Source organism: Microcaecilia unicolor, chromosome 6, assembly GCF_901765095.1.
Source record: "Microcaecilia unicolor chromosome 6, aMicUni1.1, whole genome shotgun sequence".
In the NCBI taxonomy this organism is placed as follows: Eukaryota; Metazoa; Chordata; class Amphibia; order Gymnophiona; family Siphonopidae; genus Microcaecilia; species Microcaecilia unicolor.
This window is the reverse complement of record NC_044036.1, coordinates 325,964,800-325,988,983: the sequence shown is the minus strand read 5'-3', so window position 1 is coordinate 325,988,983 and position 24,184 is coordinate 325,964,800. Positions and strand designations below refer to the sequence as shown.

General features: G+C 43.8%; 1 protein-coding gene across 1 annotated transcript in view; it reads right to left on the bottom strand.

The window, feature by feature from the left end:
- The window catches only part of SCPEP1 (serine carboxypeptidase 1), a 40,039-nt gene extending 15,889 nt beyond the window's left edge, over nt 1–24,150 (bottom strand). The window contains exons 1-10 of the mRNA XM_030208379.1: nt 24,042–24,150; nt 17,136–17,296; nt 16,090–16,179; nt 15,344–15,499; nt 13,975–14,049; nt 11,100–11,172; nt 9,178–9,215; nt 7,401–7,529; nt 5,223–5,307; nt 4,241–4,354 (exon numbers count right to left, since the gene is read on the bottom strand). Coding sequence (XP_030064239.1) covers nt 4,241–4,354; nt 5,223–5,307; nt 7,401–7,529; nt 9,178–9,215; nt 11,100–11,172; nt 13,975–14,049; nt 15,344–15,499; nt 16,090–16,179; nt 17,136–17,296; nt 24,042–24,102 — 982 coding nt within the window. The 5' untranslated portion in view covers nt 24,103–24,150. The remainder of the gene's footprint in view (nt 1–4,240; nt 4,355–5,222; nt 5,308–7,400; nt 7,530–9,177; nt 9,216–11,099; nt 11,173–13,974; nt 14,050–15,343; nt 15,500–16,089; nt 16,180–17,135; nt 17,297–24,041) is intronic.
- Between the last annotated feature and the right edge of the window lie 34 nt (nt 24,151–24,184).

The following is a 24,184-nucleotide window of genomic DNA, read 5'->3' as shown; positions in this document are numbered from 1 at the left end:
GGTAAGACAGTCTTAGGGGTGGAACACCTTTGTTTTCCCTGGATGAGCGTCTGACAACAGGTTGGTCTGACCTTTCCGCATCCTCTAAATCTGAGAGTCCTTCTCCAATTGATTCCCCTTCTCCAACTGTACTGTCTTCTTCAATGATCCTTTCTGTGTCTGTTTCCTCTGCCTGTTCCTCGTTAGATACAGATGAGTTGCTTTCAGACATCTGCCTTGGTATGGCATTTATATACACTGGCATGTCTATTATGGTTCTATTTTCATATTCTGGATGATAAGGCTCATCTGGGATAATCCAGCCTTTATCAACCCTTTTGTTTTCATCAAAATATGTAACATGTCTTATGCCAACAATGCCAGTTTTCAGATTCAAAATTCTATATCCTTTGTGTCCTGGAGCATAGCCAACTAAAATGCCCCTTTCTGTTGTGGAATCCAGCTTATGCCTTCTTTGCTTTGGTACATGAGCATATGCTGTACTTCCAAATGTTCTTATGTGTGACAGGTTTGGCTTCCTACCATGCCATGTCTCATGTGGTGTGCGCTCAGCGCCTTTAGTTGGCATTCTGTTTTGTAGGTACACTGCTGTGAGAATTGCTTCCCCCCATAGTCTTTTAGGGAGATTGCTATCTGACAGCATACATCTGGTCATTTCCACAAGTGACCTAAATTTTCTCTCTGCAACAGAATTTTGCTCTGGTGTATAAGCTACTGTTGTGATATGCTGAATGCCTTCTTGTTCTAGAAATGTGCGCATGCTTTGTGAAGTGAACTCACCACCATTGTCGGTCTGAAGAACCTTTGGTTTTCTTTCAAATTTATTGCTCACCATGGCTACGTATTTCTTCAGCATGTCTGTGACTTGACTTTTTTCTTTCAGCAAATAGGCCACACAGTATCTAGAGAAATCATCCAAGAATATTAGCACAAATCTGTTATTTCCCAATGATGGGATATTAAACGGTCCACATAAGTCACTGTGTATTAAGTCCAGCACTTTATTACTCCTATTTCCTGTGTATGCAGGAAATGAGGGTCTCACACCTTTTTGAGTAACACAGTCTATGCATTTCTCCATTTTACCAGCATCTGCACTTATCTGAATGCCAGTGGCCAGTTGCTTACTGTAAAGATCCTGGATCACCTTAGAATCACGATGTCCCAGGCGGCGGTGCCAGATTTCCAGACTACATTTACATCATTCTTCCTTACTTGCGCCATATGTGAGGCTTCACCTGAAATGTTCAGCTTATAAACATCATTATGCATAAAAGCTTCAGCATACACTTCATCATTTTTAGAGATTGTGCACTTACTGTTTTCAAAATGAATCACAAATCCCTTCTTATCTAATGTAGATACACTAAGCATATTGCAAACTGCTTGGGGAATATACAAGACATCACTTACAGGAATTTCTTTAACTTCATTAGACACTTTGCATTTTAAGAATCCAATACCTTTTGCTTGGATCTTAGCAGTCCCTGCGTTTGCAGTTTTAAGAATACCTTCCTCTGGACACATTTCCTGAAAGAAATTCTTACAATTGGTTAAATGGCATGTGCTCCCTGAATCCAAAATCCAAGTACTTTCATTTGAATTATTATTTACCATAGTCAAAGATTTTTCTGCCATTAGAAAGCCCTTGTGTTTATCTTTGTCCTTCATACATTTCCTGGTTTGAAAATTCTTTAGTTCCATTGGCTTAGGTGAGCTAGAGGGAGTGTTTTGTGTTTCCTTACACCATTTAGATACATGTCCCTCCTTTCCACATGAGTAGCAAATCAGCTTGCCCTTGGGTGGAGTTTTCCCATAGCTCCGCCTTCCTCTGTTCTTTGCCAAGAAATTTGTTTCATTTCTCTCTGACTTGCTTTGAGAACACATCTCCTCAGAATCATTTATTATGCATTCCTGCCTTAGTTTTGATGTTGTCTGTTCAAAAGATTGCCCTTCAATGGCCTCATTTACAGACCTAAAAACATCAAACTTCTTTGATAGTGAGGTAAAAAGAAATGCTCTTTTCAATGCATCACACATGGGAATTCCTGAAAGTTCTAACTTTTGAAATGAAGACATAAGATGCATAATGTGATCATTACATTTACTTTTATCCCTTAATTTGGTTTCATTCAACTCTGCCAGCCAAATTGGTTGCTGCTTTGCATATGTAGTTGCATACATAGTTCTCAGTTTATATAAAATGTCCTTTGGTGTATCTTTTCCCTCCACTAATATGGCTTGTTTCTCTGAGAGAGCTTCCAAAAGCATGCACTTCACATAATAGTTTGCATTGTCCCATTCAGCCATATTTTCATCTGTTCTGTCTTGGTCTAAGCATATATTTAATCTTTTTGCTCGAAGGAGACATATGAATCTTAGTTCCCACTGCCGATAATTAAACTCAGTTAATTTAGGCACCTTTAGAGAATAGAACAATGGTGAATTTCTTCCCTCAGCCATTTTCTTAGCCTTCTGTCTGCTGTGTGGGGGGAGAGAGAGACAGACTGAATCTTTCCTTTAAAACTTAAGAGAAAAATGTGGCCTTTTTTTTCTGCCTGGTAATATTTCTCTTCTTTTTCAATTCCTGGCCCTGGGCCCATAACCCTTTTGTTGGATTATTTGTAGTAAATAATTAGCAGATTTTAGTACACACAGCTTCAGCTTTAGAAATGTTAATTTCTTTCTTCATCTCTCTCTCATTCACCCCTGAATAATTCACTGCTGAGTCACTTTAAAGTTGAAGTAACAAAACATCTGTTTACTCACAGTTTGCAGTTAGATTATAATCAGACAGGCTTATATATACATATTACTATACATTTGTATTATCAGCTCCTTCCATGTGCTTAGATGGTAATGGATGCTCACACCACCATAGATCCTCTCAGGTTAGGAGAGATCATGAGCTCCATGTGCTCCATGTGCTGCATGTGCTGTGTCTAACCCCCACAGGAAGTTGCATAGCTGTGTGACCTCTCTAAGTAATTCACATCAGAGGTCACAGAGTAATCACAGAGAAATAATAGGTGACAGGCAATGCATGTAAATACAATTACATTCCAACAGAAGAGACCCCTCGTCCTGAATGATGAGAGTCAGAAAACACACCAGGATCAGAAGTAGAGAGAACCCTATCTGCCGTGGCCAGTACGCTGCAATCAGAATCATGGTTTCACGGTCTTGCTTGAGTTTCAACAAAGCTTTCCCCACTAGAGGTATGGGAGGACACGCATACAGAAGACCTGTCCCCCAATTGAGGAGCAAGGCATCTGACGCTAGTCTGTCATGTGCCTGAAGCCTGGAACTTTTGGTCCATGTGAGTGGAAAAGAGATCCACCAAGAGGGTGCCCCACGCTCGGAAGATCTTGCGGGCAATGCCAATATTGAGACCACTCATGTGTGAAAAAGTACACCCTCTCCTCATCACAGTTTGACCGGCAGATGGAAAGGCACTCGTACATGCACGGTAGAGCACGTCACGTGTTCTACAAAGCTCTTCTTATGCTTGTCATAAGATCCGGACCAGGCAACGCAGCCTGAATTACCCACTTGTGAGAATAGATAGGCCTGCTTGTCCATGGAGAAACCTACCTTACACCTCTTAAACCCCAACCTTTAAATCACCAAAGCACAAAAATGTTCTTACCCAGAGAAATGTCCTCTTCTCTCAGATCTTCTCGTTGATTGTACTTATGCTTATATTTGGTCATTTTACTATTGCTATGCAGTTAAAATTGTAAGGTAAACTGTACCTGCTGTACACTGCTTTGGGTGAATCTCTTCATAAAGGCAGTTAATAAATCCCAATAAATAAATGCAGAGAGCTTTATCTCAGCCCTGATAATGACTAGTGAGATACCTGGGAGCTTAGCCATTTGCCTAAGCATTACCACAATACATTTTATTTATCTTATTTAGATTTTGCTCTCACCTTTTTCAGTAGTAGCTCAAGGTGAGTTACATTCAGGTACTCTGGATATTTTTCTGTCCCAGGAGGGCTCACAATCTAAGTTTGTACCTGAGGCAATGGAGGGTTAAGTGATTTGCCCAGGATCACAAGGAGCAGCAGTGGGATTTGAACTGGCCACCTCTGGATTGCAAGACCGGTGCTCTAACCACTAGGCCACTCCTCCACTATGAATGCCCATTAACACAAAGCACAGGGTTACCCAATCTTAAAGACTGATTTGGCACGGTTCTCACTTAAGCTAATCTGGTCTTTAGGTGGAGTACTTACCTCCCCATATGACTGCGTCAGGAATTATGTTTAGATGTTCCCGGATGGGTCCGTTCATCAGTTCATCCAGGTTACCCTTTTGCAAAGGATTTACATGACGCAGGTAAAGTTTCTCTAAACATGAAAAACAACCAGCAAATTTAAAACCAAGCGGTACAACCCACTGCTGACATTTCAAAAATACAGCTACTGCCCATTTGTATATTGTTCATTTAGAGTCATAATGCAATTATCTTTAAAAGTGAAAATGACAGAATGACATGCCACATATCATATAGGTCTCAACTTTTATTTCAACAGTTGCAGATCAACTGGGGCGCAATATCATTTCTGAGTCTGGCTGTGGGTTACTACAGAGGACGTCAAGCCAGTGAGGTATCTTAACAAGAAAAAGATTAGGGATTGGGTTCCTTACTCCCATTATTGGGGCATCACTGGCATACCTATTCAAAGTTCTCTAGCACTTGATAATCCAGCCCTGTGTGACCCCACTGCATGCAGGAACCTTGTAATTACAACATCCCAAGGGCAGGCAGGACCAGAAGCCCACAGAAGTTGTGGTGGTGTGGAATGAGCAGGTTTAAAATCCAAGGTTTGGATCAGCCCATCCAGAAGAAAATAGAGACAGGTTGCCCCACTGAGTTTGGCATTGCTAATGGCTCTTGAGTCATGGTTCTGTTTCTCTCATGGAGGAATTCACCTTCGTTTCTACTTAAAACTCGCCACATGCAAGTTTCTCTTGATATAAAAAGTTTGAGGTCTGAAGTACTATGCTTTCATCAGACAACTGGAAAATAATCTTTGCTTATCTGGCCCTCACTTTTCATGTCTGAAAATTAAAAAAACAAAACAAAACCCACAAACACGCTTAAAGAAAATTACTGTATGGAGAAATGGAATGAACAAAATGAATACAGACCTAAAGGTGTGTCCCATTCACCCTCCCCCCCCCCAACATGCTCCCTCTTGCCGCATATCTTACCCAGGATGGGACTTTCAAAGTTTAATTCATTAGTCAACGGCGAATCCTTGGTTAGTATGTTATAAAAATTGACTCCATCTGTGTTCTGTGAAATTTGAAGAGTTCTAATGTTAAAGAAATAAAGTTTGATATTCACAAATCAATGTCAAGGTTTCAAAGAGATTGTAGCATTGACTTCTAGTCAAAATGGCATGGCTTTTGATTTAAATGCAACAAGTGAAGCAACATAAACCTTTTGGAAAGGAACAGTGGCGTTCCTAGGCTGGCTGACACCCGGGATGGATCGCTGATGAGCCCCCTCCCCCCCCCCCCCCCCCCCGGGTGCAGCGCGACCCCCCGGTGCATTTTACCTGCTGGAGAGGGGGGGTGCCGCGCGCCTGTTGGCCGAGTCCCGCTCGTTCCCTCCCTGCTGCTCCCTCTGTCCCGGAACAGGAAAGTAACCTGTTCTGCGCAGAGGGAGCAGCAGGGAGGGAACGAGCGGACTTGGCCAACAGGCGCGCGGCACCCCCCCCCCCCCCCAACGGCGTGCACCTGGGGCGGACCGCCCCCACCCCCCTTGGTACGCCACTGGAAAGGAAGTTATGTCCTACAGGACTCTAGAATTTTGAACATTCCCAGAAGACTTCTAGCAGACATGTTAGGAGTACTGAATGCTTCTAAAGATATACCCACTTCTCTCCACTGCCGTTCTCAGAACCAACTATAATAGAGGGCATGTGGCAAGGCCATGTCCCCCCCCCCCCCCCCTCAATTACAATACCCTCTTCTGTAAAAGCAGAAGACTTATGCCACCTTGACTGAATTTTTTTTTTCTCAAAAAGGCGGTAAATAAATCCTAATACAAACATGCCCCTCCCCCAACAGCAGTAAGCATATGCCCCCAGATTCTATATAGGCCACCCAAATTTGGGCATGAAACCCAGATCTGCGTGCAAATTACATTAACATCACGGCCTGTATCCCGCTACCACCCTGCAGTTCTAATCGGGTAACAATCCACAAGAGGCCAGAACAGTCATATGGGAATTACAATGTCAAAACATATTTCTTAAAAGAAAAGCTTTAAACTTCCTTTCTAAATCAAAGATAGAAGGGAGATGTAGAGAATATCCCTGAAATTAGTTAACAATCCACTGACGTTAATTGGCGGTCGATAGGCCCTAACACTGTGTGCCTAAATTGTCTCATGTGCAACTCAAAAGGGGCGTGGAATGGGAAGGGCATGGGCATTTTCAAAATGTGGGCAGTGTTATAGAATACCGGGGTTACGTGCCCAAACTGTCTGCCGGGCAGAGGCGTAGCCAGACTTTGGTGGGGGGGGGGGGGGGGCAGAACCCGAGGTGAGGGGCACATTTTAGCCCCCCCCCAGCACCACAAACCCCCCCACCACCCTTGACCCCCCCCCCCCGGCGCCCCTCCACCACTGCCAACCCTCCCCCGTCCTTCGCCGCTGTCAGGGTACCTGTGCTGGCGGGGGTCCCCAACCCCCGCCAGCTGAAGTCCTGACGTCCTGAACGTTGAACATACAGGACGACTCACACAGAAGAAACAGAATCCTAGGCTTCTACATCAGCTGCAGGCAACGCGCCGGCCCAGAGACCGGCTGAGGACTTCGGCTGGCGGGGGTTGGGGACTCCCGCCAGCTCAGGTACCCGATGGCGGGGGAGGGTTAGCGGCGGCGAGAAAGGGGAGTGTTGAAAGGGTCGGCGGGGGCAGGGCCAAATCTGGGGGGGGGGGCCCCCCAATCCCCGTGGCCCCATGTAGCTACGCCCCTGGCGTTGGGATTTACAAAAGACCACAAAAAGTGGAAAGGTCCCACGGAGTAGATAAAGTGGAAAAAACAAGGAGTGGGAACTGGATCAGACTTTTCAAAAATCCACGCTAAGCACCTTTCTAAAAAGTGCGCTCAGCCCAGAGCGTCCTTCGTAGAACAGCGCAGATTTTTTTTTCTAGGACCTACTACTACTACCTAAATTTGAGTGCCATTTACTGAATCTGCTCCATGGTGCTCAGACTCTGCTAAGGACCAAGATGGCGAGATGGCTGCTGAGGCCTTCACAGTGGCTTTGCCATGACCTGCTAAACATAAAAAGTGTCCTCAGTCCCAGATATGTGCTGCTCTTAACCCTGTAAACCTTAATCTCATAGCATACTGGAACGAATGAAAACCCAGCTCACTTTCTCGATAACGTCCTCCAGTCGACTCCACAGTTCCGTGGCTTCTTTGTACTCCCCTCTGCTCACAGCATCAGAGACCTGCTTCGCAGAGTCGCTCACTTCCGCAAAACCTTCTTCGTCCAGAAGAGACTTAAAATGTAGGCAGAGAAACAGGACGACTCAGCAAGCACAGAAAATCAGCATGCCCACCCTTACAAAGGTTTAGGATCGCGCATCCTGCTGTTCAAAGGAAATCTGAGCCCAGCCACGGCACACTACCTTTTGTTATCTGAGGAAGAGACTTTACAGGAACCCAAAAGTGAAACAGGGGCCTTTAGTGTCAGGACAGCATTAGAACATGAAAGCAGATAACAGGTTAGCAAATGCAGGAGCAGCAGAATCTTTCTGGTTGGAGGGGGCCAAATAAAAACCCAACTCTAAAATCTAACCCCAAGCGCTAATTGCAGAAGCTGTATTGGGCAAAACATTGGTGCGCCCCCCCCCCCCCCCCCCCCCCCCCCCCCCCGAAATTACAAGTTAAATGCAAGCATATTTGAGTGTATTTATAATTACACACTTGAATGAGACCCCTACACAACAAAGTGGTGTTACTGTAATAAATTTCACTTTTATTGCATCATTTACAAATTACGTGCAGAAACCTTGAAAATATTTGTCAATACCGAATTATTCCAGTCATGATTAAAGTGAGCTTATAAACAGGTCTGAGATAAAGACTGACCCAGAATTTATTTTATGGTCTGAATATCTCTAGTCACCAGTCCTACAAACTCAGCAGCAGATTACAGACCCACAACATTAGCATAAATTATACAATCAGCTAGACTACCACTACCACCACCACCATTGTCGGGGTCACCAAAAATGTATATAATTTGAGTGTTCCCACCACCTATTCTGATCTCATCGTCCCCCAGACTGCTCTTACACAGTCCAGGAATTAACGAACTCCATAATCAGAAGGACTCGCTGGGAAGAAGATAGTTTATTTCAATCTTACCAATAGCAATACAGGCAAATCAGATATTCGTACGGTTTGAACAGCAGTCTACGACACGTCTGTCACCCTCCTTCTCTTGTAGCCTTCCTTCTGATGTCTGATCTAATACCCTTCTGACTCCCATTTTTATACTATTTTCACCCTATTCATTTCAATGGACCCCAGCTTTGTCACCAGGGTTCTTGGACCTTATCAGTTGATCAAAATGACTTCACATACTCTCAAGCTCTAAGTATAAACAAGATATGCTCAGAGCGCATCTTATTAGATGACTTTGCATTTTCCCCAAACTCTCCCTAGCCCCCTCCTTTGGATGTTCTCACCCGGGGTGCAGCTGACCCAGTATTATCTCTACATAACTATAGCAAATCTTGCTCAAGACATCTTGTAGGTGCCAGTCTCCTCATTATCTACAGAGTAGATTCCCTCCACCCTCTGTCAGCTCCCTGAGCACTTACTTTAGCATTTGCTACAGTAAAATGTAACTGTGTCAAAGGTGATCACTGATTCTTACAAGCTAGCTCTCTTTTGTATCAGAGATGATTTTGATTTTAAGAAGCCTAGTTCTTATGAGCTATTGGCCTGTATTTTACTGAGAGCAAGGGCTAGCATAACTCTTCACCATATACACAACACCCCCCTAGATTACCATCACCATACATAAAACACAATTCATCCCCCAACAGCCCCTGCAGACAACCCCACCCCCACTCTCCACTTTGAACCCATCATGGGCCATTATAAAATCAGAGCCACCCATTGGCCCAATGTACTCACAGTGCTGTAGAGATAAGGCCCCCAGGAAAGAACAGAATCTGTAAGAGAAGTATAATTTGCAGATGGATAAGTGGGAAAAATTTTTTGAAGTACCTGTGAAACTGCCTTACATGTTAGAAATATAAGAACGCCCCTGCTAAGGAAAAACGTGCATGGGCCCCGACAGAGGGAACCCCAGTTCAGCAAACAGTGGCACCCTCGGGAAGGGGGGTGGGGGGAAATCCAGGGTACACATGGAGAGAACCAGTCTGGATATGGCTGTGATTCTGTTTCAGAACCTCAGCTCCAGTAGGTACGTTCTTACCTTAGAGAGCTTGCAATTCAAGTACCTCATTTAACGTGGCTCACAGTGATCACATTGATGTTAACATACATTAATGCATGTTAGTAACTAAGCCCCGCTGAGAATAACAGGGCTTGATTTGTTCATCGCTTAGTGCGAATCAACAATAGTAACTGAGGGCTTAAGTTTTATACCCGAGGCTATGGGGTGAGATTTGATGAACCTTGGTATGCAGTCTACTGCTCTAGGCATTAGGCTACCCTAAACGCCATTCCTCTGGCTTGTTGTCAGAAGAATGTCAAGGAAAGATTAGGTTTGAAATAAGAGATAACCTGCTACACATTCTGTTAAGCTGCATAGAGGAATCAGCTGTTCCAGAGAGGGGGCTGTATTGTGGTGAATAATGTATTCTAATCTCATAACAGCCCACATCACTGGACATTAACCAGTCCTGTTCAAAACCCCTATTCTGCACCTCTGTACTAGGACAGGTGGGGAGCCTGGTTCATTTTTCTTCAAGCTCAGCTTCCAGGCCAGTTAACCTGGTGGGGGGGGGGGGGGGGGGGGGAAGTAGCCTCTCTATGGCCACTAGGGGCTTTTTGACCAGCCCATCATGTATGTCTGCTCTATGGACTAGCAGATTCCCACATACAGCTTCATAGAACGTGTAGCAGGTTCTCACATGTTCTATTCCTAACTGAAACATACAGGACTTTTTTATTTTTAACTCAATTTGTGGTTAAGCTCTGGAACTCATTGCTGGAAGATGCGGTAAAAGCAGTTAGTATAGCTAACGTTCCTGAGGTAGACCCAAAAATTAAAGTAGAAGAGGAGAAAATATTGTTGGGATCCCGTTGGATACTTGTGACCCTCTGGCACAGTCAGATGGGTAATTTATGGTGGGCCTGAGCTTTCATCTCCATTTCCACCCTCTTCCCAGCACCCCCAGACTCGAAACAGAAATACCTGAGCTAGTGGGGATCCTGAAGCATCAGCAGCCAAAGACCTCCTCTCGGCCAGAACTCTTCCAAACTGGCTAGCCAGCAGCAGTGTCCGAACCACCACTGTTGTCTAGTGGGGGGGGGGGGGGGGGGGGGAGGGGCAGGACAGGTACTCCCAGTGGCAGCTCAGACACTGTCACCAGCTCGTGGGCTGGAAGAGTTCTGGATGGAAGGAGGTCTTGGGGATCCCTGCCAGTTACACCAACTGAGGGCCAATTTATGGTGGACCTGAGCTCACACTACTGTTGAAAGCCAGATACTGGGCTAGATGGACCTTGGGTCTAACCTGGTAAGGCAACTTCTCTTATGGTCAATATTTAATACAGAAGTTTGATGTACTGCTTTATCTAGAATGTAGGTCAAGGCATTTGGTCCCAGAGCTCACCTTCCATCCACTGTCTGCAGAACTGCATCACCAAAGGCCTCTTTAAGTGGGGTTTTAGTGCAGATTTTAATTTAGGGAAAGATTACTTGGTTAATTGGGTGACAGTGTCCCCTGCTACCCAATTAAAGCCTTAGTTTAAGCTTCTAGCACTGCCAGACTAATCAATTCACTCTTTTACATTCATTAATAACTGGTTGCCTGCTTGCACTTTCCTTTCATGCAGTCTAAGCTTCTAACCACAAATCCAACATACCGACAGGTGAAATCCAGGCGTCCCCCAGAGCAACTCCTGCAAATTTGCAATTGATCTCTTCTGCCTGGATAGCCTGAAACCAGAAACGACACAATCAGCCCAGAGGAATTACAGAGCTGCCAAGGGGACCCGATCTTTCGGAGGGAGATCTTAAAGCCATGTTCTGAGCCTCACGCCAGCCTGCCTCCTGGTTCCATCCACTGACAAACCTCAACTGAGCAGCCCAAGGGGGAGAAGGATTCCAGAACACAACTCAGGGACACAAATACCTTACCTGCTGTTAATAATAAAACATGCTGCATAAATATAATGAGAAACAGTTGAACAGTAAAAAGTTCCAATGGTCAGTGGAGTGCAAGTATTAAGGCAAAAGAGCTATGAGTCACAAACCTGTGAAAACAATAAGGGTGTCATAGGATTAGCCTTGAGCTGGGTAGCCTTGTGTGAAACCGAGACAGAAAGTCTGTGCAGGGGTAGAAAAAATTGCTGCTGACATTTGCAGATAAGAAAGAACAGGCTTCAAAGAAAAGGGTTGCTGACGTGCAGGCATTGGGTGCAGTACGAATGTAAGTGTATATAAACAGAGCAAAATATATGTAATGTAAGCAAACTAACTTCTGTGTATTATTGCTGATTGTGTACTGTGAGTATATTTTGCTTCCTGTATGATGTTCTCATAAAGCCTCTGTCCAAGGGAGGACAGTTGAAAAAATAAAAAATTGTTGATTCTTCTTCTTTATAATAGGTGTCAGTTTCTTTGTTTACACACATATAAGGTGTAAATAAACACTGCACTGTGGCTATCAAAGTTTACACGTATAAAATCCAGCTGGAAACTGAACTCCATGTATAGTTCTTACATGTAACCTCAAATCAGCAAAACCCACCCGATGGACTGAAAGTAGTACTGTTTATTAATCCAAATTTCTAAATTATACACATAAAAATAATGCATTTAGAAATCATAGGGGGGGGGGGGGGGGGGGTCAATACTCAATGTGATTTAAATGACCAGAACAGGTTCCAGGCTGGTTAAATCACTTGCCTGGGTCTAACTACTGATAGTTAAACACACTTAACCAGTTAGTACAACTGAATATCCCCAGTTAGTGCCTAAGCTGAAACCAGCTAATTTATAGGCAGTCTGGGGGGCCGAGTCAGCACTTCAGTGCCAGTATTCAGCACTCAACCGCATAAAATAGTAACATAGTAAATGACGGCAGATAAAGACCTGAATGGTCCATCTAGTCTGCCCAACAGTCACCCTCATTATCAATTCATGATTCAATAAACAATAAATGTGGTGATATATACTTGATCACGAGTCTTTCTGTGTAATTTCTGGGACAGATCACAGAAGTGCCCCCGAGTGGAGGAGTAGCCTAGTGGTTAGTGCAGTGGACTTTGATCCTGGGGAACTGAGTTCAATTCCCACTGCAGCTCCTTGTGACTCTGGGCAAGTCACTTAACCCTCCATTGCCCCAGGTACAAAAAAAGTACCTGAATATATGTAAACCGCATTGAATGTAGTTGCAAAAACCTCAGAAAGGCAGTATATCAAGTCCCTTTTCCCTTATGTTCCACCGTCAAAGCTCACTCCAGCCTATTCAAATCCATCTTGTTATTTGCGGGACCCAGACCGTCCTCAGTTCCCGTTACTGAAGTTGCCACTGAAGCCCTTTCCAGCTTATCCTAAACTGGACTTGCCATATACAGACAAAGAGCTACAAAGTCTGCCTGGCACCGGCCTTAGTTCTTCACAGCCAGAGTAGCCATCCAAGTATCACTCACACATCCACCCCCTGCTGCCAGCTAAACATTTACCCCCATAGATAATAGGGTGTCAATGACATAACCACTTGTAGCCATATCAATTCCTTTTCAATCAGCTTTTAAAGTTTGCTACATTTACAATTTTCACATGTAGAGACATATTTAAGCAAGTGGGGAAAGCATGCTGAGCAAGGCTCACAGAATTCTTCCCAAACATGTGTATCTTCATTTCCGTCTTCTGTTTTGCATGTTTTTCTGTGTACACGTGGGCATACATATGTACTTGAGTGGGTGGTGGCATGGATTGGGAGGGCAGTTTTAAAAGGTGCAAGTTCTTTAATCTGTGTTACAGTGAATTAGTAGATAGAAGCAGGTACCAACTATGGCAGCCCAGCACAAAAATATATTGAGGCATTTTCAAGGGGTGGGGGTGGGGGCCATATTTCTTCTGCCTCCACCTGTATAGCACGGGGATGTCCCCTAGATCACCACCTTTCTTCCTGTGATTAGAGGTGCCTCCACACCCTTCCCAAGATTTGCTGCTTGTTGGGCAGGGCAGGCTCGGGGAGGGACAGAACCGCATATAGAGGTTTTAAATTGGGAAAAACAAAATCCAGACATTAGCTATTCTTGTTGCTTCTGGACATTGCAGATTTCTTGCAATCGGAGACCAGAAAACAAAACAGTCACAGTTGTTAGATGTGCTCACGAGGCTAGCTTTCACTCCACCCCCCCCCCCCCAAAAAAAAATAATCTGGATCCAACGTATCAGTGGTTTGTCAGTGCCTTAACCAGGCCCTACTCGAGGCAAAAAAATTAGTTGGCAATACACATAATTAAAACTTAATTTCACTGTAAAATTTAAAAAATGAAACATAAGAATGACAAACTGCAGCCCTTCAAGCTTATTATGTGTGTGTTGTGTGTATGAGTTGTCGTGAGCGGTTGGGGGGGGGGGGGGTACAGAACAGGGAGAGGCTGTTTGAATGGAGGATTTCCCTATGCCGAGTTTCACTGTATGTTAAGTTTCTGTAATGAACAGGACTTCGTATATACACAGAACATTTCTTCAGAAAGGACAGGGGTAAGACAGGACTCTTACCTTATAAATCTCTAAAGAAACAGCAGCTGCCATTTTGCCTCCATAGGATTCCGAGAAGATGTAAAATGGAATTTTCTGAAAGAGCCAAAATGCAGTTAACTGAGCCAGTGAACCTAAAGCAGCAACAGGAATGCCTGATCCTCAAAATACCATTTATTTTCCCCCTTTTCTTGCCTGTGCCTTCTCTGCTTCATATGGATGAAGGGGGATGTGGGAATTCTAGAGTGAGATTGCTTCAGGAAAGCAGAAAAATCTAACAGCTGGGAAAACATCCATCAGGAAAGCTGAGACACCACAATTTTTTTTTTATTTGTTTTTCCAAAATTTCAAATACATATCACTATTCAATAGAGATGCAAAGAAAATTAAGTAAATAAATTCTAAAAAAAGAAAAAAAAACATAACACCAACTGGCAAGAAATTACATATAATTGATCGTCCACCAGTAAACAGAAATTATGATCCAGGATAATTACTTAAGAAAAAGTAAATCAAGATGGGTGCCTCCAGATTGCCACCCATAGCCAGTCCTTACAGTGAACATATGGGGTCTATACAGTTAGATTTATTTCCTCCCTGGCTTTAGGAAAATCATCCAAATGCTTGGGATCAAAGAATTGATATTGATTACCTTCAAAAGAACCACACAAACAAGGACATCATAACAGAAAAATCAACTACTAGGGCTTGAGCCCTAAGTGAAAATACCAGAAAAGCCTTCCACTTTGTTTGTGTCCCTCTAGAAAGATCAGGAAAAACCCTGATCTTCGATCCTATAAACGTTACATCCAAATGTCTAAAGGAAAGCTTTACAAAAACATATTATGGTCCGGCTCAGAAAGAGACGCTATTGAATGAAAAAATGAAAACTAATCACTCATCTCTGCACAACTGCAACAAAACAACACCAAACCCAATTACAATTTGGAAATGTATATAATCTCAGAACACAGAGTGGAACCACAGCACATAACTTATTTTCTATCTGGAGCAGCTCTGACACAGACCAGGGCACTGACTAGAGTCGTCTGCATGCACTGCAGGGGCTACCTGAAGGGTTCAACAACCGGCTTGCAAAACTCATGAAAATTATAATATGTGAGCCCGCTCCAGCACACTACTGTCTTTATGTCCTCACTCTCTAAATTCTGTACTGCTTTTGACAATTTTTAAAATTAGCTCTCACTTTGCTACTTAATGTTTTGCCACATGTCAGATTTTTATTAATTGTGAGACTCAAAGATGCATCCAGGAATCTCTTAAACTACACAGCAAACTATTCTCAACTACAGCTGGAAAAAAAACCAGATTCTGAACTCTCAAAGGCTCTGACTAGAAAAGGCTGAAATGCACAAGCAGCTCTACTCACCTGGAATTCTGGCTTGTACTTAAAAAACTCTTTCAGAAGAACCATCATATCAGCACTCACAGTTGCAAGATCCTTAGCAAAAGCTGTGGTACTGTTGGTGTAGCTGAACCCACTGCCAACAGGGTTATCCACAAAGAGCAAACTAGCTGCCTGAATCTGTGAAACCAAGGAACACAAGGTTGCTTTATATAAGATTCATCGGCAATTAAGAATCAAACCTCGTAACTCAAAGCACCAGTCAATCTGTTCCCATTCCGTTGTGGCAGATCCCTTTTGTGAATTAGTCACCCAGTAGAGAAGGGGTAGGTAACCTCAGTCCTTGAAGGCCACAAACTAGTTGGATTTTCAGGATTTCCCCAATGAATATGCATGAGATCTGTTTGCATACAATGGTGCAGTGAATGCAAATAGTTCTCATGTATATTCACTGGAGAAATCCTGAAAACCCAACTGGACTGCAATCCTTGAGGGCCGAGATTTCTCACCACTGCAGTAAGACTGCATATGTGAATTCCTATATCTGTGACTGTGAAATGTAAATAAGCATTTCTTGGTCTTTTGGCTGGTATCCAAGCATAAAGCGAGACATGAACAGAGAACAGTCCCTTCTTGGCTTTATGGTAGAGACGAAGATGCTGTACAAGATCAGGGAACATGGGAGAGTTTACCGCCTGACCTCAATGGGGACAAAAGTCTGGCTTCTTCCCATCGTGAGAAAGAAAAAAACAAATAAATAAAAAATTTACCCAGGTTGTGTTTCTCGGTTTTAATGCTGCATCAAAAGGACCAATTTCTTCAAAGTTTCCATAGCCACAGCCTGAAGCTCCAGGACCTCCCTGCAAAAGAGGGAACTACAGATTTACATCCCTGTGCGTTAGTATCGGTTCAACTTTATAATGCATTCACCCTACAAAAGCAGAATCGATATGCTGATCCCAGCAAGGCTATCTTAAAGGGGATAAAACATAGGAGTAATTGCACCATATTCATCACTGGGCTGTACCACATTAACTGACCATTAATCCCTGGACTCTAGAACGGGTATTCAATTTGGGCGCGGACCCCTGATTGGTGCCCAAAATAGTTAGTTAATGGGCTCCAATGATTTAATTATTGGTGTGAACAAGCACTTAATTGGGACTATTTATGATTTGGGCGTGATCTGGCTGCATGCTATTCTGTAACAATGGTCACCTCAATTGGATCGCATGCAACTCAAAAGGGGGTGTGGCAAAACATGCATGCAGTGTTACAAAATAGCAGGGATCTGGCCTAACTTGCACTCCAGGATTTACACCATGTTTCAGCTGGCGCAAGTCTTGGCACTAACTCTATTCTACAAAGAGTGCTCAGCCCAGAGCAACCTTTCGAGAAGAATGTTTAAGCACCAATCAGTGCCATTTATAAAAATGTCCCCTTAAGTGTTTGCAAGCGGCTTTCTTCCCTTCATCATTAAGACCCTTTTATTTTTGTAGATGTTTCATAAAGGTTGTTTGGTGATGCATGCTTTTTATTTAATTTCATGAACTCCTCCCCCCCTCCAGAATCCCCTTGAAAAAAAAAAAAGCACTGGGGAACTCAGTCAAAGTGGCCAGACACAGGGCTTTCTTTTTTTTTTGTTTTGTTTCCCCAGGGAGATGAAGGGAGTTTGGAGAAGGGACTGCAAAGCACATATTTCTTCCAGGATGGGAAGAAAAGATTTGGCTGATCTCAGCCAAGGGGAAGCTCGAGAGCCACAAAGAAAAAAACACCCAAAAGTTACATTTAATCAAAGGCGCATCTCTGTTTTTACCTGGAGCCACATAACCAGGGGCAAGTTTGTAAACTGCTTTGTGGGGTTGTCTGCGTAATAAAGCCACCAAAACATAAAGGCATTGCTTCGGACTTCAACATAACCCCAGGCTTCACTCGACACCTCGGTTTCCTTCCACATCTCAGCGCTTACAAAAACAGCTGTTGGTTCACATTGAAAAGAATGATCATTTACTGAAAAAAAGGGTTCTGCCAAGTACCAAAATAACAGTATTTTCTTCATTCTCTGTCCTGCACACAATATGGTGTTTTTCCTTTCCTTTCTCGAATAGATTGTATACTGCTTCGATGCAGTCATCCACAAAAAGTGATACAGCAAGTCCCTCACTAACATTAAACATTCAATTTACTCCTAATAAAGCAGGTAATTCTTACTGCACATTTTTGGAATCTGAAGACAATAAAAAGCTTTCATGGTGGGTAATGTTCACAAAGAACAGTTTTGCATGTTTATTAGTCTGATGTATGCAGGTAAGAGCTAAGAAACAGACTCCCCGAGCCCATACGCCATGCGCCCTCCCTGCCCATCTTCAAGTCCTTACTCAAAGCCCATCTCTTCTCCCTTGCTTTTGGTGCCTAAGCACCTTCCCCATTCATGAAACCTACACTGACTACATAGTTTGTTAACATTAGATTGTAAGCTCTCTTGTGCAGGGACTGTCCTTCTCCATGTTTTAACTTGTACAGCGCTGCGTAACCCTTGTAGCGCTATAGAAATGCTAAGTAGTAGTAGTAGTACTAAGGAAACAGTGCCTGCCTTTATATGATAAATCAGTGGCAGCAGAACACTCGATTGAAGAGGCCAACTCAATCTGCAGATCCACCTTCAAGCACTCTAGTTGCTGTTGCGTTGGGCCATGCCCAGTCACCTGCCCTGTTCTGCTGCCTATGTGTAGGCAGAATGCACTGGCACAAATGAAAATATATGACACCAAAGCCTACTGTATAGACTTTATAGATGCAACATATACACGTATTTGCCTTGACAGACTAACCAGCCTGTTAACAGATTGAAGGCAAGGAGGCTCATTATCATCTCTGCTTGTGCCAAATCCAACAATGCGTTCTAAACTCACCAAAATCTAAATCAGATGCTTAGCAGCAATGCTGTAAATTATGATTTGCAAATACACAGAATTTGAAATTCAACTGAGCAATTTCTAACCTACAAATTCCACTCAAGTGCTTGGTTGGTTTGACTCATTTTTATCGCATCGACAGTTTAAGGTTTGTTGGAGTGGAGAATTCTTCTTGGACAGAGACTGACAGGACTATGGCAGGGCTCTGCACTCTCAGTAATGTCATCTAATTGGTATATGCTGCCGACTTGCAATGGGTTTTTTTTTTCATGGCAAAGGGTTAACTATAGGCTATGTTGCTGATTAACAATTTTTGCTCTAATTGAACAGGCCCTTCACTCTTCAGTTGGGTTTGTTTACAAACCATTAATACTTAAGCTACAGGCTCCTTGTCTCTATATGGAAGAAAAAATAAAGCAAATTCTATTTCTGGGACTTCTGCATTCATGTTGCCTACTGTTTGGTAAATGAAGCATCTGTTAGGGGTCCTCAAATCCAGTCCTTGAAGTCCACAACAGAGTCTGGTTTTCAAGATTTCCACAATAAATACGTATGAGATCTAGTCACATTCACTGCTTCCTTTGCATGCAAAGCAGATCTCGCATGTATTCATTGTGGAAATCCTGAAAACCAGACAAGGACCCTCAACCTATACTAATTTCAAAACAACTTTGTTACTTGGGGGTTTGGCTGAACTCCATGGGTTTCAATGAAAGCTTGCAATTCTTCATTGCATAGGAGATGGCCCTCATCCAAATGCATGATGAAAGAATTTCATTGAAACACGTGGTGTTGGGAAGTTTCATAAACACAGAAGAGCTTGGCGTGATCTCTGGTTGACTTTACACTTCATCACATTTTACAGTGCCTATGGCATCTTCCACTGTTTGTTGATGCCGGGCCAAAAAGATAAATATTAGTTGATTTATTTCAATGAAGCCAAGGTAATAAGTAAGCAAAATAGGTCTAATACACCAGAATTTCAGTGCAGAGTCAGTTTATTCTCAGTTACCACAAGACAGCATCCATGCAACTAAAACTTACTATTCCTCCCCCACGATCTTGTAGGAATATAATAATAGTACTATGGCAGTTTATTTATTTATTGCATTTGTATCCCACATTTTCCCACCTATTTGCGGGTTCAGTGTGGCTTACAATACATTGTGAGTCATGGAATTACATTGGTTACAATATGGTTATGGGTTATATTGAGAAGAGTTATGGGAAGACAGTCGAAGTCATACATGTTTTGGGAAAACAAGTCAAAGTCAAACATAGTTTGGGAATGGAACAGTAGAATGTAACAATGGGGAAGTGATCGGCGATAGAACAATGGCGAGAGAACAGTAGGGTATAACAGTTCCATCTGTGGGTAGGGTTTTAAGTGTGGTGAGATTAAGGGGAAGAGAGATCAGAAGAGAGTGTATTGCCCTATCTCTGTTAGTGCTTAAGGACTTCATATGTTTTGATTCTTGCCATAGCTTTTCTCGAAGAGGTGAGTTTTCAATAGTTTGCGGAATTGGGTTAATTCATAAATCATTTTCAGGTTGCGTGGTGTAGTCTGTGTGCCTATGGGCACTTCTGCCTCTGCTCTTCTCAGTCTGTTTGTGTGCTGGGTTCAACCTTCAGCCTTAGTCTGTTGTCTGTCTCTAGGTCGGGTTTGTGTCCTGCCTAGCCTGCCTTGTTTGTTCTAGTCCCTCTCTGCCTTAGCTTCAGCCTTAGTCCTGTTGTTTGTCTGTGAGGGCTAGCTTTGTATCCTGCCTGTGTCTATCCTGGTTGTCTTCAGCTCCAGTCCCCTGCCTGCTCGTCTCTGCTTTGTTTGCTTTCAGCTCCCGTTCCTGCCAAGTCTGTTCCAGCATCCTGAATCCTGTTCAGCTTGTTCGAGCATCCTGACCCCTCAGGTCTCATACTCAGGCCCTCTTTTTCCCCACTTTCAGTTCTGAGCAGTTTATGGGCTATATCATCATCCTACTGAGCACCAATGTGCTTAAGGAAAGGTAAGGGGAACAAAAAAAACACCCCAAAACAAAAATAGGAACATGTGACCCATTTCTATACTCTTCTGGAGTCTGACAGTTGCTAAGTAAATAAGCACTCTTCCCACCTAACCACAGCTCTTCATCTGTAGCTTAAACTGGTTGAAATTTTCTATTTTTTTTTTTGGAGTTCCACAGAAGTTAGCTTGAATCATGAAAAATAATTATGTACAACTAATACTGTAATCCTGAGTACAACCAAGGAGTCATTCAATCAAATACCTGGCTAAAAAGGAACCAAGCAGAGAAGGCTATCCAGCAATCACTTGGAAATACTGTATTGGCAGTTTTAACTAAGATATCCACACATCTACCTGTTATGTGACCTGGCGTGGCTTTTCCACACCAATATTTGGCTATATCTTTAACAGGTTATATTTTTGTACTCAGAAGTATCTAGATAATTAACTATCACCTCGATTTATACCAACTCTTACCATGCCTCCAAGTTATCCTCATGTACTTATTTGTAAAATATTTTTAATATATTTAGGTTATGTTATTATAATTGAGGATGATTATTCCTGTTTCCTCTTTTTTATTGATTATGTGACGTGATCCGCATAGAACTATTATGATTATTGCGGAACAGAAAAACCATATAACACAACTTTAGCTACAGCCCAAACCAAACACTGCTAGCGCTGGTAAGAAAAACAGCATAAAGCCAAAACTAGACAGGTTACATACACCCCTTAAGATTTAGATGCATACTCGACAGAACGCTTTTCCTTCGGTTCAGCCTCGAATATACAGATCAACATCTCCTCCGTTAAAGGGCAGAGTTCAGAAAAAAAGCAAACGAAGGATCCTCTGCTGAAAACCTTGAAACCCAAGTTATAAGCTTTCACTATCAGTTCCTAATTTTGAGATACCACAGCGTTATTCAAGACATCACAAGACATAGCCACCACATGAAGAATACTAGCACCAGCCAGATTCCACCCCTGTGGGGCAGCACTTTACAAAACCAGGACACTGTACCAGCGATTTCATAATAAGAATCCTGAAAGGTAACTTTAAAACAATACAGGAACGTAAGACCTTTGAAGTCAGAATGATTGATGTATTTTGTAAGCCACATTGAGCCTGCAAAGAGGTGGGACAATGTGGGATACAAATGCAATAAATAATAATAATATTTTGACACCCAACAGACAGGACTTAAAGATCTGGGTTTTCTAGCCCATTATATTATAAACCATAAAGCTGTATTGCTCTGTCTGTCACCCTCCTCTCACCTATCCACCCCCATCCTGTTAGACTATCTCTAAAATGCTTTGATGTTCCCATGCATATCTCCTATTCCCCCCCCCCCCCCCCCCCCGTTAGACTGTCACTGAAATGCTTTGATGTTTCATTTATATACACTGTCATCTACCACATTTGCTTATTTCCGATCTGACGAAGAAGGGCAACCTTCGAAAGCTAATCAAGCAATGTATTAAGTTATGTCCAATAAAAAAGGTATCATCTTATTTTATTTTCCACTAGTAAAAAAGGCCCGTTTCTGACACAAATGAAACGGGCGCTAGCAAGGTTTTCCTCGGAGTGTGTATGTTTGGGAGAGTGTATGTGAGAGCGACTGTGAGAGTGAAAGTGTGAGTGTGTGAGAGAGAGAGTGTGTTTGTGAGAGAGTGTGTGTGTGAGAATGAGAGTGTGTGCAAGTGTGTATGTGAGACACAGTGTGATAGAGAGTGTGTGTGTGTGTGCCCATCCATGCTCCTCTGTCCCCTGCCCCCTCCATTCATCCCTATCCAGCATTTTCCCTCTCTGCCTGAGGCCTGCCCTGCAATCCATATCCATCCATGCCCATCTGTCCCCTCCATTCATCCCTATCCAGCAATTCCCCTCTCCCTGAGTCCTGCCCTTCCAATCCATGCCCATCCATGCTCATCTGTCACCTGGCCCCTCCATTTTTCCCTATCCAGCATTTCCCCTCTCTGCCTGAGGCCTGCTCTGCAATCCATATCCATCCATGCCCATCTGTCCCCTCCATTCATCCCTTTCCAGCAATTCCCCTCTCCCTGAGTCCTGCCCTTCCAATCCATGCCCATCCATGCTCCTCTGTCACCTGGCCCCTCCATTTTTCCCTATCCAGCATTTCCCCTCTCTGCCTGAGGCCTGCTCTGCAATCCATATCCATCCATGCCCATCTGTCCCCTCCATTCATCCTTATCCAGCAATTCCCTTCTCCCTGAGTCCTGCCCTTCCAATCCATGCCCATCCATGCTCATCTGTCACCTGGCCCCTCCATTTTTCCCTATCCAGCAATTGCCCTCTCTCCCTGAGGCCTGCCCTGCAATCCATTTCCATCCATGCCCATCTGTCCCCTCTATTCATCCCTATCCAGCAATTTCCCTCTCTCCCTGAGTCCTGCCCTCCCAATCCATGCCCATCCATGCTCCTCTGTCCCCTGCCCCCTCCATTCATCCCTTTCCAGCAATTGCCCTCTCTTCCTGAGCCCTGCCATCCCAATCCATGCCCATCCATGCTCCTCTGTCCCCTGCCGCCTCCATTCATCCTTTTGCAGCAAGTCCCCTGTCTCCCTTTCATGACCCCCCCCTTGCATCCATGCTCCTCTCTCTCCCATGTCCCAGCCTGGGCCGCCCTCTTCTTCCCCCCCCCCTTCGCATCCATGCTGTCGTTTCTCCCCTGCCCTCCCGCTCCCATTGTTGTTCTTTAGTGGCCACCCTCTTCTCTCCCCCCAACATGGTTGTTTTGTTTGTTTTTTTCTTGTTTTCAAATTTACCTCCGTGCCGGTTCCGGCAGCGAAGCGTCAGGGAAGGAGGCGGCGCTCCCGACGTCTAGGTTTCCCTTCGCTGTGTTCCGCCTTCTTTTGACGTCAGAAGAAGGCGGAACACAGCGAAGGGAAGGCTAGACGTCGGGAGCGCCGCCTCCTTCCCTGACGCTTCGCTGCCGAGCGTTGCGATTGGTTGAGTGTCATTGCTCCGCCCTCGACGTCATCACGTTTGACGCGTGGGCGGGGCAGACACAATGCGATCTCACCCCCTTCACTTTAGAATGTTGGCTAACAGAGGCTTCATTAGAACGTTGGAGGTGCGTTTTATATAGAGAGATGTTTTATTTTGTTTGATTTCTATAGATTCTACATGGAATGTTGCTATTCCACTAGCAACATTCCATGTAGAAGTCGGCCCTTGCAGATCACCAATGTGGCCGCGCAGGCTTCTGCTTCTGTGAGTCTGTGCAGGACGTCAGACTCACAGAAACAGAAGCCTGCACAGCCTTCTACATGGAATGTTGCTAGTGGAATAGCAACATTCCATGTAGAATCTCCAATAGTAGCAACATTCCACGTAGAATCTCCAATAGTAGCAACATTCCATGTAGAATCTCCAATGGTATCTATTTTACTGTCATAGTAATGCTTGAATGTTTTCACTTATATACACTGTCATCTACTACATTTGCTTATTTCCGATCTGAGGAAGAAGGGCAACCTTCGAAAGCTAATCAAGCAATGTATTAAGTTATGTCCAATAAAAAAGGTATCATCTTATTTTCTTTGCCATGTGTTATTTCTATTGATTACCTTTAAAAGTGGACTAACACGGCTACCACACCTCTCTACTACTTACTATTTAGCATTTCTATAGCGCTAAAAGGCGTACGCAGCGCTGCACAAACATAGAAGAAAGACAGTCCCTGCTCAAAGAGCTTACAATCTAATACTCAAGACAAAGACATAAGAAACGCCTAAGTATCACGCCCCGAGCAGGAGGACAGCATAAGCCCCCAACCCACCTGAACAAAAGGTCCCGAGCACCGACACCCACAGCAGCGGAACTCGCCCGAGAACCGCCATAGCGCCATCCACCACACTCAAATCATATGACCCCGCTCACAGCTGCTGATCAGGTGATGTATCACGCCGGGCCGGCGCGGCG